The 17,817-nt window shown below is 40.8% G+C and overlaps 1 protein-coding gene across 1 annotated transcript in view; it reads right to left on the minus strand.

The window, feature by feature from the left end:
* The window catches only part of LOC311197004 (nesprin-2-like), a gene marked incomplete at its 5' end in the record, with an annotated part of 155,847 nt that overhangs the window by 135,116 nt on the left and 2,914 nt on the right, over positions 1–17,817 (minus strand). Inside the window, 13 exons of the mRNA XM_084270692.1 lie at positions 99–195; positions 1,817–1,973; positions 2,645–2,757; positions 4,555–4,719; positions 5,539–5,676; positions 6,427–6,528; positions 7,297–7,397; positions 7,877–8,073; positions 9,682–9,863; positions 10,912–11,004; positions 11,098–11,175; positions 11,445–11,540; positions 12,287–12,348. Coding sequence (XP_084126818.1) covers positions 99–195; positions 1,817–1,973; positions 2,645–2,757; positions 4,555–4,719; positions 5,539–5,676; positions 6,427–6,528; positions 7,297–7,397; positions 7,877–8,073; positions 9,682–9,863; positions 10,912–11,004; positions 11,098–11,175; positions 11,445–11,540; positions 12,287–12,348 — 1,581 coding nt within the window. The remainder of the gene's footprint in view (positions 1–98; positions 196–1,816; positions 1,974–2,644; positions 2,758–4,554; positions 4,720–5,538; positions 5,677–6,426; positions 6,529–7,296; positions 7,398–7,876; positions 8,074–9,681; positions 9,864–10,911; positions 11,005–11,097; positions 11,176–11,444; positions 11,541–12,286; positions 12,349–17,817) is intronic.

Below are 17,817 nucleotides of genomic sequence, written 5' to 3' on the forward strand. Positions count from 1 at the left end.
CAGAAGCAGCATTTTAAGCAAAACTGGGAATTAAAACTGAAGACAATACATCAGTTCAAAATAAAGGTCTTCATATCAGTTTATGTGCACGAACTTACCTAATTCAGGATTGCTTATGTTTCTGTTTTTCAAATCTTCACAGATGTGAGTAGCAGTTTCTAGTTGTGTTTCAAGTCTCTTTTCTTCAATGAAATTCTGCCCAAAGTGAAAATTAATTGGCATGAGTAACACAAACCCACATAAAACCAGATAGGAAGTGCAGCTTGGGATACTTTTTTTTCAGTATGAGCCAATGCCCTGCAGGTTAAACTTCAACTGAGCAAAGCTCACCCAGCAACTCACTGGCACCCTTTAGTCTGAAATAGACCTGTTCTTTTTTACTGCTCATGCAGTGAGTAACTTAAATGGGAATATTAATGCCACTCACTGAGTCACAGTCCTGCATGAGTCAGGACTGGCTATTTCAAAAAGTTACAGCCCCAAGGCAATACTGACAAAAGTCACCTAGAAGAAGTCAGGCAGAATGTAGTCACATAAGTCAAAAAAGCATTGAAACTGAAAGGTGTGTTTCCCTGCCCGCATAGAAATCAACATCCCTAGCTCCTGCCACAGACCAAGGAAGGTCCAAACTAAGGATAGGAAAGGGGAGAGAAGAAGAAATGAGAGCAGAGGAGGAGACCTGCACTTTGCACATTCACAGAAGGAATGAGAGGGTTGATACTCACCCCAGAGTCCCTGCTCCTACAAATATCTATCGAGCAGGCCACAAAGCAACCTCTACTGTGGCCATGATGGACTTGGGCCAGCACATCTTGGGACCAGGAGAGCCAACAACAAGCCTTAAATTCCTAGAGAAAGCTCTATATTCTATTGGCTTGAGAAAGACCACGAACCACCACTGTAGCAATAACATGGCTGTAAGTATTTATGAAACCAACTCAATCAAGAAACTCAGCCCAGATTATTAACTCTTTATTCCCATCTCACCACAGGGTAAGGTTAATACTGCTCAGGAAAACTGATATTTTATACAGCCTCCTTCCACAGTTCTGATGCTGGTGAAATTCCCACTAATTTAACCAGGGATTTTTAGTCTGAAAAGCTTCTGAGAAACTCTTCAGAAACTCCACTAGGATGGAATTCAGAAGGAGTCCCATTAACTGGCACTGGGACAAAATTGATGGCACACACATTTTCATCTCTACCTCCATTCGTGATGCATCACTGGCAGTATTTGGAGTAGGGGAATCCATCCCCTCCCACAGGCCTACACGTGGCATCATTTTCATGACTTGAGCCCAGAGGCTGAGCTAAGAACAAAATATAACAGAACAAGAGAACTCCTACTCACTGCCAAGAGTAAGGAGGCAAGGGAGCTGGGAAAGCAAGAAGCAACTGCAAAAGGCAGTATTGGCAACACTGTCAGGAATGATTGTGTTTGAACATAGCAACTACTGAACTACCCCAGAGAGGCCTGTGTTAGGGAAGGGCTGGTACTGATGGCCCTATAAATAGGCTATAAAGAAAGAAATCTTCCCAAAAAAGAACAAAATTGGGAAAGAAAATTATAACCAGTCACAGCTTGCTATTTCTCCATACAGAAGAAAGAACTCACATTCAGAGGAAAATGGGAAGACATGGGAAAGCTTCTACAGAAGTCTACCTGTCCTTCTTTGCTTATATATCCCAGATCTCCCAACTGTACTTCTACCAACTGTCATAGTATCTTCAGGTGAGGACAGGGACAAGTTTGAATCAAAGAGAGGTTGGGATGAAGAATTATTGTCAGGGTGTGATGTGCATATTTTAAACTTACATTCCAATTTTCCAGCAGTGATTCCACGGACTCTTTTGTCCCATATTTCACGTCCCAGATATTTAGCTTTAATGTCACCTCACTGGCAATAGCTGAGCACAGTCCACAGTGGTATTCAAGAAAGGTGGTGGTGTTTGTGCAACTTATATTGCTGAATCTGCAAACAGTGAAAGTTCCAAAAGTTGACACAAAATCATTGGATACAGAAGGCATGAACATGTAAGGTTTTTAGCCTAAAAACTCAGAATTAAAAGTATGCAAACATTACTATTCTACAACAGGAATAAAATTTTAATAGAACAAGTTATTTTTTTCTAAGTAGCAACACTTTTGAGTGAATACTGACTGGCCAATTTATGAAAACCTTTAAATACCCAGAAAAGGGGCATCTGCCATCTGTATGTCAAAGGGTCTCAGGTTACAGACACCATTCACTGGTCGTTTTTGAAAATATCCTCCAACAGATAAATGGGGTTGTCCAACATGTAGATCTCAGTGATTTTCAAAGATGGAAATGAAAAATTAGAGAATCCATGCTGCCAGGTAAATTTTTACATTCAAAATATTCATGTTTCCTACCCCTAGTGGGTGTTTGCCATTCACAGTAGCAAAGGGCATCTGAGAACTTCCAGTTAATGACCTCTACTTTCTACCCATAATTAGACATTCATTGGGCCAACGAGTGAACCTGCCTGCTCTGCATGACAGTCAGCATGTGCCTAGGTATAACATGCTTTTTCTGCAAGGCATGGATAAATCATGTGCCTAAGTCAACAGCAGAGCTAATATACAACACAGTCAAAGTAGAGGGAATTGGAGGATCACAACCTTCTTTTCATTTCCTCTATCTTTTCAGGGAAGACTAGTGGCATATTCTTCTCATCTTCATTCTTAAATGATTGAAGGGTGTCCAAATGAGAATCAAAACTCTCCATCAAACCCTGGGGAGAAAAAGACATAGTAAGCTGTTCATTTTAATTCTAGAGTATTTCACTTGGGAAACTGCAAGTCACCTGCCATTAGGGTGAGAGCTATTAAGTACTAGTCAGCACAAGACAATCTTCCAGTGTCTTTACTCATTAAAGTGCAATGAAAGTATTAATCTCAGCCCTTTCTAAAGTGCAGTACTACATGATTACTCTTACCACTGTGCATCTAGTTAAATATAAAGAATGTGTATCTACGTGATCATTTTTTTCACACTTTCACTATCATCTTCTTGACAAAAAAGTGCCTTGTAACAATTAGCAAAGGCTGACAGCAAAGCCTGTTGTAAAAATCTATGATGTCACATTTTCTTAATACTTTATTTGAATGGTGTCTAAAGCCATTAGACGCAAATCACATTCACCCTCTGGTAGCTGATATCACATAACTGTGGGGTATTTTATGGGCATGTGTCTCATCACCAAATTCTCAATGTAAAAATAAAACTTCTAAAATACACCACACAGAAGGATAACCATATTCCTACAGGGCACAGAAAGAAATATGCCAGAAGTTCATTTCTAGGTAATAAAACCTGCCACAAAGCATGTTAATGGAAATGGCTGAATCCTGGGGCAGCCCCAGACTAGTGCACAGACTTTAAACACATGATTTTGCAACCTTCATACCATTCTAGTCAGACAGTTATGAGCATTAATGGGTGATTTCCTGGATCTTAAGAGAAAGTAAAACTTACATTCTAAGGCATCACCTTGGCAAGCAAGAGATTTACTAAAGGAGATTTACTAAAAGGACTGACTAGAGGAAGGAGGGGGAAAAGTTCTCAGCAGAATGTCACCCCATGGATTTGACAGAAATGAAGTATTTTGGGTCTCTTCTTAAGGCACTTAGTGATTTTATTTAAATGTTCAATGGGAAAAAAGAAATCCCTAAAACAACATCTCTGTCTCAGTCTTAGAAATGCTTTAAGTTCTCAGGATGAACAACAAAAATCAGATCCAATGTCTACATTCTGGCAAAGCAAAGTTAAAAAGGCATCTCTCATATCAGGAACTGACTAATAACAGTACAAAAAGTGGTGTTACCAAGCCACTTACAAGAACTTCTATTTCCCAATATTCTTTCCAACTTTCTCTAAAGCCATGTCACAAAAAAAACATCCAACGTCCCACTTGTTCATAAAAAAGATCCAGTACAGCCTTCTTATGATCAACTGGGCATCAATACATTGAGCCCTTTTTAACATTTTCAGACTCAAAAGGATGTTTAAACTATTACCAGTGTAAAGATTTCAGGATCAGAATAAATAACTTGAAAGGTACTGAGGTGCCAAAATACCTCCTGTTGCTCTAAATGGAATTGCAGAGTGATTTGGCACATACTTAACTTTAAACACACAAACTGCATGAACTCACTGGAATGCAACCCCAGCCCAAGTGCTTCTCTGAATAGGTATGCATTGAGCATAGATTTACAGATAAGGATGCAATTACCCTGTGTTATTACTTAACAAACAAGTTGCAGGAACCACATAAAAAAGAACACCATAATTTACTCATTCAGATAGTACTCAAATTTAATCTCACCACGCTGAAGTCAAAAACCTTCCTTCTAGACCCATGCAGCTATTTAATTAAACCCATCATTGTTCAAAGGTACATTCAGAAGAGCTTTTCATCTTCAGAAGATAAACATATCCACTTCATTTCCCAAAATGTCAAACAGCAATTCCATAACAAGTGCTTTGCTAGGTCAGACTGAAGGAGAATGTTCCTTTGGGACCAGCATACCTTAAATATTACAATTACTTCTCTGAAGGCAAACATTGCTTTAAACGGGTCCTGCAAATCAGGCAAATCTTCTGCCTGCAGATGTTCTACCTCCTGAAGCCAGGCCTCAATGCTATCCAGAGGGGAGGGCAACATCTGGTCCAGCCTCATTTTCCATTCGTTAATCTTAAAAAGGAAAACAAGTGATTAAATTCCCCACTATTATTTTCTTGCGCATCCCCAAGATACTGACATATGCTCCATCAGCTGATGCTCTAGACATCCCAGAAAACACACCACCTGTCACCACTGAGAAAAGGAGCTTCCAGGGAAGTCAGCTGGACCATCAGCTACATTTACCTGAGATCCAGATTTGCTCCCCAGCCTGTAATCTCTGTAACACAACAGAGCATTTACTGTTCTTGGCTGGTGACCACCTTAAAGTTCAGCAACAGGGAAATCTGTAGTAAATTAGTCCCAAAATGGAGGGGAAACAGGGATGCTGTGAACAGCTTCCCATCACAGGCTGTCAGGGGAACATCTTTTCCATGAAGAGCAATTATCAGCAAGGCCCAACACATCCCACTTGCAGCAGAGGGAGTCAACACAGCCAACTTCACTGCAAAGCACTGACTAACCAGATCTCACTATATCTATGGGAAAAAATGTATTAATCCACTTTTCCCAGCTGCATCATTATTCTGAGACATAATTATGTCCCAAAAGAAGCTTTTAAGCATAAATAGGCCAGAAACTTTGATCAGAAGACTGCTCAGAGATAATCAGATACAGGCCGTTTTCACAGACATCTCACAGGCCTGAGGCTAAGGACGCTGAGTTTTACACTACTCCATTTGTCTGGACTTCAGGTTCAGGGTCAATACCTCTTTTATCAACCCAAATAAAGTATCACCTCCCCACTTGTTCCTGTGCAAGCTTCTGGGGTAGACTTAGGCTTCTTCATCAAACATGCTGGTAACAAAGTGAGCTAGAAATGCCTCTGACCTGAGAAATCAGTTTATCCCACTCTTCCCTCATCTGCTTCTGGCCTTCGCTCAGCTCAGCTTCACTTCTTTTGGATGACAACACATGCAGAAAGGGTTTTTTTCCTTGGTTAAATGCTTCCATAAATGACATCATTTCCTAGGGATAAAAAGGAAGAGTAATTCACAGAAGACTTCAGACAGAAGCTCATGGAGCCAAGTACTGCCTTTGAACATACTGGTATGAGTTCCATTAACATCAAAGGGTGTGATGCATGGAAAGGCAAGATAGCAGGAAAGAGGAGTACTTGTCTCCAGGCAGTATTTTGGTCGGAAATTATAGGTGCTCTTCACTAGCAAAATCTGATTTTAATATAATGTCAGTGCAGTTGGGAAATGGTCCTCCCCTCCCACCAAAAAAAAAGGGCAAATTACTCCCAGTCCCCCATGGGACATTTTATTACAAATTTGGCTACAATATAAACCAAAGGGAATGGGTTTTTTACTTCAGGTGCAATCTATGGCTAGCATTTCAACTACTTCTGTAAAATCTTAGTTGGGTAAAACCTAGAGTTATTATAACAGAAATGGCAAAGGTGACCCTGTAAAAGGCCTATGAGTTTGACTCTTGTCGAAGTCTTCAAGTATGGCAATTAATAAAGACACTACCTTCTCCAAAACCACTTGCTCTGCTCAGAAATCAAGCAGCATATATCTGTTCTCTAACAGAAAAAAGATTTAATCCTGTCCTTCCCTCAGTGACTTATCAAACTCATTGTCAGATTTCCAACTCTTATTCAAAAGTTTAATTAAAAGTTCAGTTTAGGCAATGAAGATGAAAAGCTAAGTTTCTGGGAATATTTTTAGTATTTCTTTTCCTAGAAACAGTTAAATATGAAATACAACTTACTTTGTACTTGTGGTAGTATGTTTCATTCTCTGTGTCCAGCAGCAACTTTGCTAATTTCTCCTCCTGCGCAGCCAACCAACTCACGGCCTCTCTTACTTTTTCCTGATAATTAGAGCAGAAAATTTCATTTTTCCATTTTGCAAGCCTTGTTTTTAATTTACATTGTGCCATAAAACAACACACATTGAACATACGATAAAACCCATTCAAAGCTTCTGAAAAACAAGTAATAGTTCCTGGGGACGATAATGAGGTTTGGGTCAGGCACTATTGTAGAGCAAGGCCAAAGCTTTAAACCAGGCACCTGGATAGATGAAGGCATCTTAACAGAGAAGTCTGACTGCAGCCCTATTGAAAGGAGAATAGCAGTATAGTGTGTGTGACTAACCAACACAAACTCTCATGGGAGAACATAGAGAACAAAAAATTTAGGTTTCCAACCAGCATCTGTGAGTGACAAATTCTGCCCATTTTACATGTGAGCTATTAAAGCTGGGTTGTTCCATACAGTTGAAAATCTGTCTGTCTCTACCCCAATATTTACAAACAGACTTCAAAGCACACATGAGGACAACCAGGATTGACATAAAAAAAGTCCTCCCTAACAGATAAATGAAAAAACAGAAAAAAAAGATAACCTGCTTAGCTATTCTACCTGTATAATCAAAAATGTATCACTTTGAGTTTTGACTATCAGAGAGATGCATCAGAAGGTTTGAGTCAATTCAATCCCAGGAGTGGCTGAATCAGAGAATCTCCTACCTGACTGTTGGAAGCTGGGCAAAGAAAGTACCAGTATTCTTGGCATGGGCATGCGTGATGCACACTCATTTAAAAATGCCTCAGTGATAAGGAAGCAGCACGACATACCTGCATGTCTTCTTCAGGCTCACGCAGATTCCTGGAGTATTGCAAAAACTGAGCCACATAAGTCATGATTGATTTTTCATCTGGATTCGTAATGTCAACATCTACAAGAGCCAATACACCATTTACATAATCATGCAGCCTTGTAGGCCTGATCACATAATTACACACTATACTGCAGTTATTAAAACACATTACCATAAACATGTTTATTTTGCAGCAGCTCAGTTAACATACCATTGACAGAAATTAATATGTAATGAACATTTTTTTTTCCTTGGGAATATTTTAATAAAACATGATGAACTAATGAAAAAGTTTCTCCCATGAATGGGAAAGTTTCATATCCTTTCCCCTGTGTATTGTTCCTGCGTTTGTTGCCAATTCAAAAATCCTGCAAATCGTAAATACAGTCAGTGTTATAAAATAAAGAATCTCAAGTTTGAGCATTACAGTAAAGTTCACTGTTCCATTTCAAACTTAAGCACAGTCTTCTTTTTCCTGTATTACAAGTCGATACACAAAGGATTATATTCTTTTCACTCCTGATAGCAGAGATTAAAAAAAAAAGTAGAACATTTACCTTCAGGTTCAAGAAGGCGTGGAATATTCAGCTCTACTTCTGCAATTCTGAAAGCCTCTTTCAGGTTTTCTTTGTTGCTTCTAGTTTTTGCCTTCTCCAAATCAACAAGACCTGGTCGTAAGCTTTGGATGATGGCTAGAAAAGGCAGCCCGCTTCGCCAGCTTGACTTGAAATCTGTCACGTCGATAGAGCCATGCCTGTCTCAAAAATTATTAGAAGCAAAACATTATAGACTGTTTCCTCAGATGTCCTAAGTACAAATTTAGAAACAGAATATAAATTCAGTCAAAAGGAGCTATAGAGAACCTTGCCACTGAACTTCTGCAGAACCTGGGTCAGACAGTACTAACATTGGCCACAATTATACACTTTTATACTCTTTTTGCAAAACAACACAATATTCTTATCTTGTGTTGCATTCTGAAGACAAAGCCTTGCTGATCCAATATCCTTTCTGAGCATCACCTTCGTGCTCAGTATCTATGCCTTCTGTGAGATGGAAAAACAAGTAACATATAGTTATTTGTCTGTAAGGGCACCAAGTACTGGAACTACCTCTGGCATTTTAGAAAATCCAGATTTTGAGTGATCTATTACTGTAGGAAAAATATTTACTTTTCTCCTATTTAGCTTAGTGCCTTTAAAACACCTTCGATGAAACAGTGCCTGGACACTGCTGTGAAGTGCCAGATCTGCAAGGCACAGTAATTCTGTGACAGCTTTCCAGAAACAGCCCATGTATTACGAGTATCTTACAGCATGGAAAAGGTGTGGAGTTTCAGGTGATCAAATTTAGTTGCAAAACAATGGGCCAGGACTAAAAAGATTTGTTCTTTTACCAAAAACTATAGGATTCACTGATAACAAAATCATTCAATGTAATCACAGTCCAAAAAGGACACAACAAAATATTGGTGATAAAGAAAAACAAGCAAGTGAAAGAGGAAGATTAAATTGACAGAGTGCTGGATTTTACATGCCAATCAATCTTGCCCTGATAAAAACAGCTAAAAGGGAAATTTCAGTGCCTGAAAACATTCCACCAAGCAGAAAATGTCTAATGTGCTGATGAAGGCCTTTATCTCTAACACCACAAAATATTAGTAAGATGTCATTAGAACATAAAGCAACCACAGAAGAGGAGAGAAAGACCTGACATTATTGTCAAACGTACTTGAAATGTCTTGGAGTAAAGCAGTAGCCTCAGTAGTAGAAAATGTAAAGCCTAACCCTTGCAAGAAATACCTCTATCTGCTCTGAACTGTGTGAACACTCACACTGAAAACAACAGAGTAATCTGGACATCAAGTACAAGGAAACACATTGTTAGAACTGGGGCCTAGGATCTCTAGGATTAGGGTCCTTCTTGGGGATCATGCAGTGTTTTGACAGGAAAAACAGGAGATGTGGGAACCCTATAAATGCTACACTTTCCATTAAAAAAAAAAAAAGTAAAAGTTTACTAAACTGTGCCAACCACAAGGATTAAAACTAACAAATCATGTAAACATTCCAGTAGACATCACACAGAAGCCCCTAAAAGAGAAAAACCAAACAACTCAATTTATATTATGGTATTTTATTAGTAGGATTAGCCTCACTTTATTATATTTAAAAGGCTCATGTCAAAACATTTAGGGCTTGATTGATGCTAAAAGTACTGGTAACATCATCTGAAACGTAAAGGATTTTCTGCTAAGCTATCACTAAGTCATGTTAAAAAACGAGAGGAAAATACCACGTTTAGACAAAAGCAGTAAATACAACATGTAACATACTATTTATAAGATTCAGATGGAACTTACAGTGAACACTGTTCTTTTGCCCACAACAAAAGAGCCTTTGTAGCAGACATCTTCCACCGTTCCTTAATTTTAGCACTTTTCTTAGCTGATTGGCTTGCCTTTGGAGACGACTCAACAGCACTTGAACAACCAAGTGAAGGCTGGTTGTAAGTACAAGCAAGCGTCCTGGCAAGTTCTTCAATCTATCAGAGATGATGGGAGAGATCAATCAGGCTACAGTGAAAAATTACCAAGACATCAATGGCAGCAATACACAGAGAATTAGAAGGGACTCAACCATGGCTGTAGTAGTAGTTCTCTGCCTCCAAAGGTATTTTTTAAATCTATTCAACCTAGATTATTTCATGCTGAATTTTCATCGTTAGGTGATTTTTCGCCAAGAAATATTCACCCAAAGACTTCCATGTCATACTGTGGGTATCAGCAATGGTATCAAGGAACCTTCTCACTCAATAAGCTTTTGTGCTCCTCCTACCAGTGAAAGCAGCCCACAGCAGCTGTATTTCTGTTGTTAGCAGTGCCATGCATTAGGCATGCTCTGAGGTGGCCTGCTCACTCAGGGTGCCAGAAAACCTACTCTAAAGACCTCAAAGCAGACCATTTTCTTAGAGAGCTTGATTTAAGTAAAAAGACAATGCCCAGGCTATGTGCAGCACAGGAATCTTCAGCACCAAAGTACCTTTACCAAGAAAAATGTGGACTACAACACTGGTATATAACTTTGTTTCTTAGTGCTTTCCTAAGGTCCAGTCACCAGCTGACCTCCAGTGCACCTACGTTAATTCACTGCTGGGCTCTTGCTAGAAGACAGTTTGGCTCTATCATCCTCTGCAGTTCTACAGCATAAGTAAAACAAGGCCCCATGCTTTCCAACATACCTGTAACCTCACACCAAGCAAGATGCAGGCTCAGTATTTGCTCTATGTGGAACATAACCATTAGAGGCCTTAGACAGAAGGGCAAAGTTTAGCCTATTTTTTACCTGGTTACTTAAAAAAAAGTATCTCAGTATCTTTCCTTCCTACCATTTGCTGCTAGAAACTGATCATCAGGCTGTAACACCATCACTGAGCTGGTGCAGCAGCTCAGAGACACAGACGCTGGTGCCTGAGCCTTCACTTCAATATATCAGCTTCCTACTAATTCATCTTGTTTGGCAGCCACGTAGGTCAAGACATTTTTGTGCTTTTCCCTTCTACTAAAACTCTCTTACATTGCTGAAATACTTACATGAAAATGAAATATAATTGTCCAAATTAGGCCAAGCACAATGGAAGGGTTTCCTTCAATAATGTCAGCAACATGAATATTTATGAGCTTGAGCTAGGAGGGAAAAAAAAAAGGATCATTGTTAACAAAGAAAATGTTCCACCAGCTAAACTGGCTTTAGTTGTGAATTCTGAAGTTAATACTCACTGATCTGCTCTTTAAAAATGTCAAAGCATTTTCTATGTTACTTCTGCACTGGAAGGTATTAAATCCTTTTTCCCGTGGCTGTGAAGCAAAAAGAACTGGTTATATCCTCAGTTGTAAAAAATAATTTTATTTTATATTTTGATAAGGGAAGCCCTGTAAAGATTCACAGATTACTCTGGATCAACTTATTTCAGCGTGTTGCAGCATCAGTGGCATAAGAATAAGTTACTTGCAAATAGCTCTATGACTCCAGAGGGATCGGTCATATGGTTACAATTAAGAATATCCAGAAATCTTTGCTAGATTTGACAAAGGATTGAGGTAATATTTTTATTACTCTGTCTTACCAGATGTTGACCTGAAAGCACTTCCAACAGATCCAAAAGCAGATGTCCTCGCTGTATGTCTGTATACAGGTCTGAGATAACAGAAGGAGGTGTGTGCTGCAAAAATAAATTTCAATGTTTGTCACATCATCTTTTGTCATTTTGAATTCAACACACTACAGAACATTGCATTACTCTGTTAAAAAAAATGTTTAGCATCCTTTATTTTTTCAATTAACTGAAATATAAATCTTACATCTAATTAGCCATACCCTGATGCTTCTAACCATTATTATGTTTGTCTTTTATTGCCCCTTGCCCTGCCTGTGTTTTGTAAGGATTGTTTTAGGTCTCATTTCCAAGTATTTATACTTTTATTTTTTTACCTGAGCAAGTCAGAGCCCCAGCACACTGCATGAGCTGCTTTGTGAATGCTTAAAGAGCACCCACACTACTATGTGATTTGTCTTAATACTTACCAGTCACTCAAGTCATTCCATTAAACTCACATTCTTGGATTGCATAACAGAATAATACTTAAGCAAACACAGTAAAACTAGTCATAAATACAGAGCCTCATAAAACTTTGTGTGCCACAATTCAGCACAAGTAAGTTTTACCACATGAGCAAGACAGATACTGTCATCTACTTACAAACTGCCTCTTACAAATGTTCTTGGATGATCACAAATACAATGCTGTTACATCTATTAAACAAATGTTTTCCAGGGGCTACTTTTTCCAGCCAGTGCTTAAAAACCTTATATTAATTTTGTTTATTCATAAAACTTTTAGTCTCCATGCAGCATGTGTGAATCCAAAAAGGCAAAAGCCATGTCTTTCCCAAAGAATTCCCTTCTCACCTTTGCTAATATTGAATTTATCCAGGTAGTGAAAGTTTTCTTCTGTCTAAATTCTCGTTGCTCTGAAAAACAAAACAACAAAATAAAATGGTTAATGGAAAATTGATCTGGTTTCATTTCTCTTTCTCAAAAAGATACATGGCATCCATCTCAAACCTAAAGTCTGTTCTTCCAGATACAATTTAATATTAGTTTTTCTTAACTCTTATTTTACTGCTGACATTTTCTTTCTTGCAGAGATGATACTGCAAGGACCTCTGCAACCATCAAGCATACTTCTGCAGGATGCAGCTGAGCAACTAATGAAGGTTTTCTCAAAAGCTCAGCCATTGCAAACAGCAGTGTGAATGCATCATCCTACAGAGCAATATGTCTACAATAACTCTATCCATTCATAAATGTTCCTTGAAAGACTCAGAGCCATCATCAGTGCAAGATCCACCTTGAAATTCAGGAAAAGCCATGCACAGAGTTGGGTGATGACAGCAAGCTGGAGGCCAGGCCTAGGTAGCAGAAATGAAGACTTGTTCCCCCAAAAGGTAAAGCAGACTGTGAGCAGCAGAGGCAGACAGACCAGCTCCCCAGACCCAGCCATGGTCATGACCAGTGGATTAGATGACTCCCCAGCCCATGATCCCTCCCAAAAAAACCACCCGATTCCCAAGACTCACCACTGCCAAGACCACAGGTCCCTGTAGCATGCCTGTATGCAGGGCTGAGGTAACAGCCAGAGGTGTTGGCCCCCAAATTACCGCCTTTCCAGGGCTCACTGCTGTCACGGCTGTCAGCCACCATCCCAATGACTCAAGGGAGCAAATGTGAACACAAATTCCTTTTTGTCTCCCTTTCCACACTGACCATGAACATCCCAAAACAACAGGTGAAAAAACAGGCCCCACAAGGGGCCTGCTAGGAGCTGTGGAAGGCAGTCATCCCCCCCCCATCTGAATAAAAATCCAAAAGGCTGCACTGATTTTTAATAGTCCAGACATTAAAAAGCATGTAAAATAGACTAATAACTAAGGTAGGGCAAGATTATACGTCAGGAAGAGTTGATGTTCATCGCCCAAACCACCATCTTAGGCCTGACGGCTGCAGGGCTGGCCCAGCCCTTCCCTCCAGGGCCTGAGGCGGCCTCCAGCCCCTCTGTGCGTGGGTACAGGCAGCTGCCCCAGGGTTTCGCCTGCAATACTCCTGCCTCTCAAGGCAAACAGCAAAGCAGCAAAGCCTGAGCAATGGGAGAGATGCAAAGCAGAGAGAAAGCATCAGGCCCTCTCCTGCTGCACAGCATGGCAGGAGGGGTTGCTTTGAGCAGCCAGGAGCAGAAGACGGGCCCTTGGGTGCTGGGGTCCTGGTGACACAGAGATCCTGCATGTGGGGACGCAGCTGAGAGACAGCAGAGTACAGTGTGTGTCCCACACCATGGGCCCAGGGCAGCTCCCTGAGGAGTGGTGGGGAGTGGGGCAGCGTCCACGGCCCAGGCCTGGAGAGAGATGGTGGCTAAGGCAGCTGTGAGGGCACTCGCTGCCCACTTCCCAGCCAGGGTAAATCCGCCCACCCCAGGAGAGGCAGCAAGAGACTCTGAGCAGGCCAATGGCTTGCAAGAAACAACAACTCTGGAAGATGGGCTGGGAGTGAATGGTCTTTTCTGCCTCTGAAAGCATTCTCTTGCACTAAAGATCAATGTGAAGGCAAGTTTGACATCATAAGTCAAGTGCAAGACTACTCAGCAATAGATGTGTATGTTTTTGTAGGCTAGGCAGGATGAAAGATACCAAAAATATCAAGCCCTTGAGGGAATAAAAAGATCCTGACTGTTCTGCCCATGAAAATGAAAATACCACTCAGAGGAAAATGCCCCACATTTTATTATGCCCTGGGAATCTGGCAAGCACAAACCCCAGTCCTTGGTGGCTTTTCATCATCCAAGACAGCCTGAAGGGCTTGTTGCACAGAGCTTCATCATCTCCCAGAGTAGAGCAAGCTGATTAAGGATAATGTGGCCTCCTGCTTCTAAACCACCTCCCCATCCGACCCATAGACCTTCTTCTGTGTCACAGGGCGGGTAAGCAGTGAGAAAAACTTCCACACATGATGTGCGTCAAAGGGGTGTTTTGCATCCTGTAGCTAACACATCTTTCAACAGTCCTCCTCTGATGTGTAATACTACGATCCTGTCAGAGCATGAAACAATTTCCCCTGCTTGCTGGATTGTTTTATGCTTCTTTTTAAGTTTCTCAGAGATTGTGATTTACAGTCACGGGGCAGTCTTGAAGACACGGACAAAACTGCAATCTCAACATTCTGTTTGGTTTAGGAAACACATATTTAAGTGTAAACATGCCACAGAGACCAATCAACATAGTAATGCTCTCAAGGAGTACATAAATAGCATGGAACTGTTGGCTTCGTGTTAGCACAGGACCCAACCACACCCCTTTGTTGAATGGAACGATTCCAATTACTTAATGAGTGATTATTGAGTACCTGCACTCAATTTTATCAGGCAGGCAAGGCTGGTATTGCTGGCACTTGAAAAGGAATGGAAAGCAAGGCCTGACGCCAGTGACTCTTCCAGTTGTTTGGCTCTTGCCAAACACACACTACTGCTACTAATTTGGAGAACTTGCTCTTGGGGTTGGCTACAGGTTGGTTAGGAGAGGACATTTGGTCTTGTTTTGGTCGAGTCTCTCCACACTAATATGCAGAAGCATTATGCAATGTGGACTAGATACTGCAAGTGTTGATTTACGTGGGCAGCTCTCGGGCAAATGCCTCACCTGGCAAAAATACAAGGCTTTATTTCACTGCAGACACTTAAGCGCTGCACACACGTACACCCTCCTGAAGCTACAGCTGCCTAGTGCAACCCACTGGGCTGCCTTCCATGCAGCCTCAGCTGCAATGTGACTTATTTTCCTACCCAAATAAATAATAATTAAAAAAACCCCAAAACCCTCATTGTGAATCAATAACAGAACTGCGTGCCTGCCAATATTTGCCCAGACTGTAGTGCAGGAGGCCCTCTGTTTCCACCCAGGCCACACAGCACACAGCTCAGTACAGATCTGCTTCTGGCACTGCAGCAGGCAGTTGCATTGCAATTTTCAGGTCGAGTGTGTTTTACCTCCCAGCTCCCCCTCAACTCTTGGGCTCAGAGGCGCTAATGATTTAATCAAGCTCTCAAATTCTTATCTCTACCACGTGGTTAATTAATACGGATTTTTATTTTTATGAGGATGAATGGATTCTTTGTTAGGCCTTTTTATAGGACTCTAAGTGACCTTGGTTTTCTCTTGCCCTAGTTTTCAAAATGTCACTGACCCAGAATAAAAAAGCTATCAGAAAATAACGATCATTTCCTTTACTTTGGGTCAGAACTCACCAAACCAAAAAGCAGATCTGAGAGAACACAATAAGAACCAGCCAATATGAAAACACCCAATATCTATCACATTTCACCCTGTGTTTTAAAGCTAACCTTCAGAACAACTCTTTAGAGAGGAATAACACATAGAAGCAGAGTGTCACGTAGGCTAGCCAAAAATCAATACACACTGCTGGACAATGACTGTTTTATCCAGTAACGAGCTATCAACAAGTGCTACAAACCAGATTAATCATTAAGGGCTGGAGCACAGAAGCATGGCAGGGACCACGGCAGTGCTGAACTCTCTCAAGAGGAAGAGGAGGGCTGGAGTGCTGCCAGGATGGTTTTACTCTCAGCCTTCCTTTAACAGTGATACAGAAAAGCCAGACTTAAAATTAATCTCCTCTCCTCCACTGCCTCCCTTCCCAAGGTCGGAGACAGCAGCTCACAGGAAAGTACCGTCTCCTCCCTCAGCAGGGAGTTGGGGTAAGCAAACCCTGGCAGAACAGATGCAGCCTGCCTGTCCACACTCATCAAACAATGTCACCAAACAGCAAAAAGGTTTCCTTCTATTGCAAGGACTGGTGCATTGCTGCCAGCGAACCATTTAGTAGAGTGTGGCTTTTTAAAAAATGTTGGTTTTAAACAGTCATTTGAAATTAACGAGCACAAGTCTGCCTGTCATCTTCCCATCTCGTTTCACCAGAAGGAATTACCTCTTGTCTATGATATTTTTATATCTTCCTTTCACCATTCAGGTCAGCTGAGGCTATGTCTACAGTAGCAAGCATAGCTCAACAGGAACAGAGCAGCAGATGAAAAGAGCTGGTGTTTAGGATGTAGCGCACTCAGTGTGTAGGAAAGAAAGGCTGTGTTAGACTAGCTCAGGACTGAATTCTCACAGATAGCCTCAGGACCTTTGTGAGGCATTTATTTCAATTTCATCCAAAATAACCCTTTCCACACTCCCTGACAGCTCAGCAAAATGAACCAAAGCACAGTCAGCTGGGATAACCAGGAGAGCTCCTTCAAGACACCTCTGTGATATGAACTCAAACACCAAGCACGTACATGCTGTACACAACAGAAACTAGCAGAACTGATGAGTACTTGCCAACCCAGGGTGAGCAATTCACCCAAGAGCCCTTTACATAGCCCCTTCCTTTCCACCCAGTCACAGAGTTTCATTTTCTGCAGACAGGAAAGCAGGGAGAGAGAGTTATTTCCAGCATTTATGTTCAGCAACATGGTGTTAAGCAATTAAAACCAAAAATGGTATCTTTTGTTAGGACATTTATCCAAAGCCCAGTGAAGGTGATGCAAGTATTTCTACAGGGCTCGGCCTTTTTGAATCCAAATACTGTATAAATATTAACTAATTAACTACTACCATGTCTGTGTGGCAAGTGGGAACTTTCCTTTCCACACTATTCCTTTCAAGCCCCTTTTCCTTTGGAAAGTAAATGAACCAATTTACCAGCAGTGTTGCTAACTCAGGAAGCCGGTTCACACTGAGCTTTGCCCTCCCAGCTTTCTTAAACTCTGCTGTTCTTATTGCCAGGATCCTGAAGAGCTCGACTCTGAAACCCCACTCTCCTCAGCGCCCCAATGGCACTGCAGTACTTGGGGTTATAGACAGAGGTTGCAGGTTAAATTCTTAAAGGTACTAAGCCCCATTGTTTAGATAGCCACATATTTTTAAAGATAAGGGCTTAAGTGTCTTTTCTAAATTTTAAAGGAAAACATAAGTAGCCTTCAGTGCTCTAAACAGGAACCTGAGAAGCCAACCCCTCCTTAAGGCATTTTAATGTCAGGTTTTAACCAGCTATAGTCCCAGTAATGCCTTTAACAAATTGGAATTTATCTAGCAGGGAACACATTTATACAACTATGCAATCTATCTCTTTGATTAGGCATGCAAAACAGACAAAAATACCCATGACTGATTTTTTTTGAGGAAGTCTCAGCTGCTCACCCAGGCAGCAAAAATGGCATAAAATTTAGTGCTGCTCCTGTGGGACCTTTTCAATTTGTAAAAGTCACCCTTGAAAAATCATAATAAACATGTAATGAACTTTTTTAATCATTCTGGTTAAAGAAAGTGTAGCTATAATAACATATTGGCCCCAACAGATGAGGCATATAGCTAGAACAAAAAACA

Source organism: Gallinula chloropus, assembly GCF_964237585.1.
Source record: "Gallinula chloropus genome assembly, chromosome: 14".
NCBI classification, from domain to species: Eukaryota; Metazoa; Chordata; class Aves; order Gruiformes; family Rallidae; genus Gallinula; species Gallinula chloropus.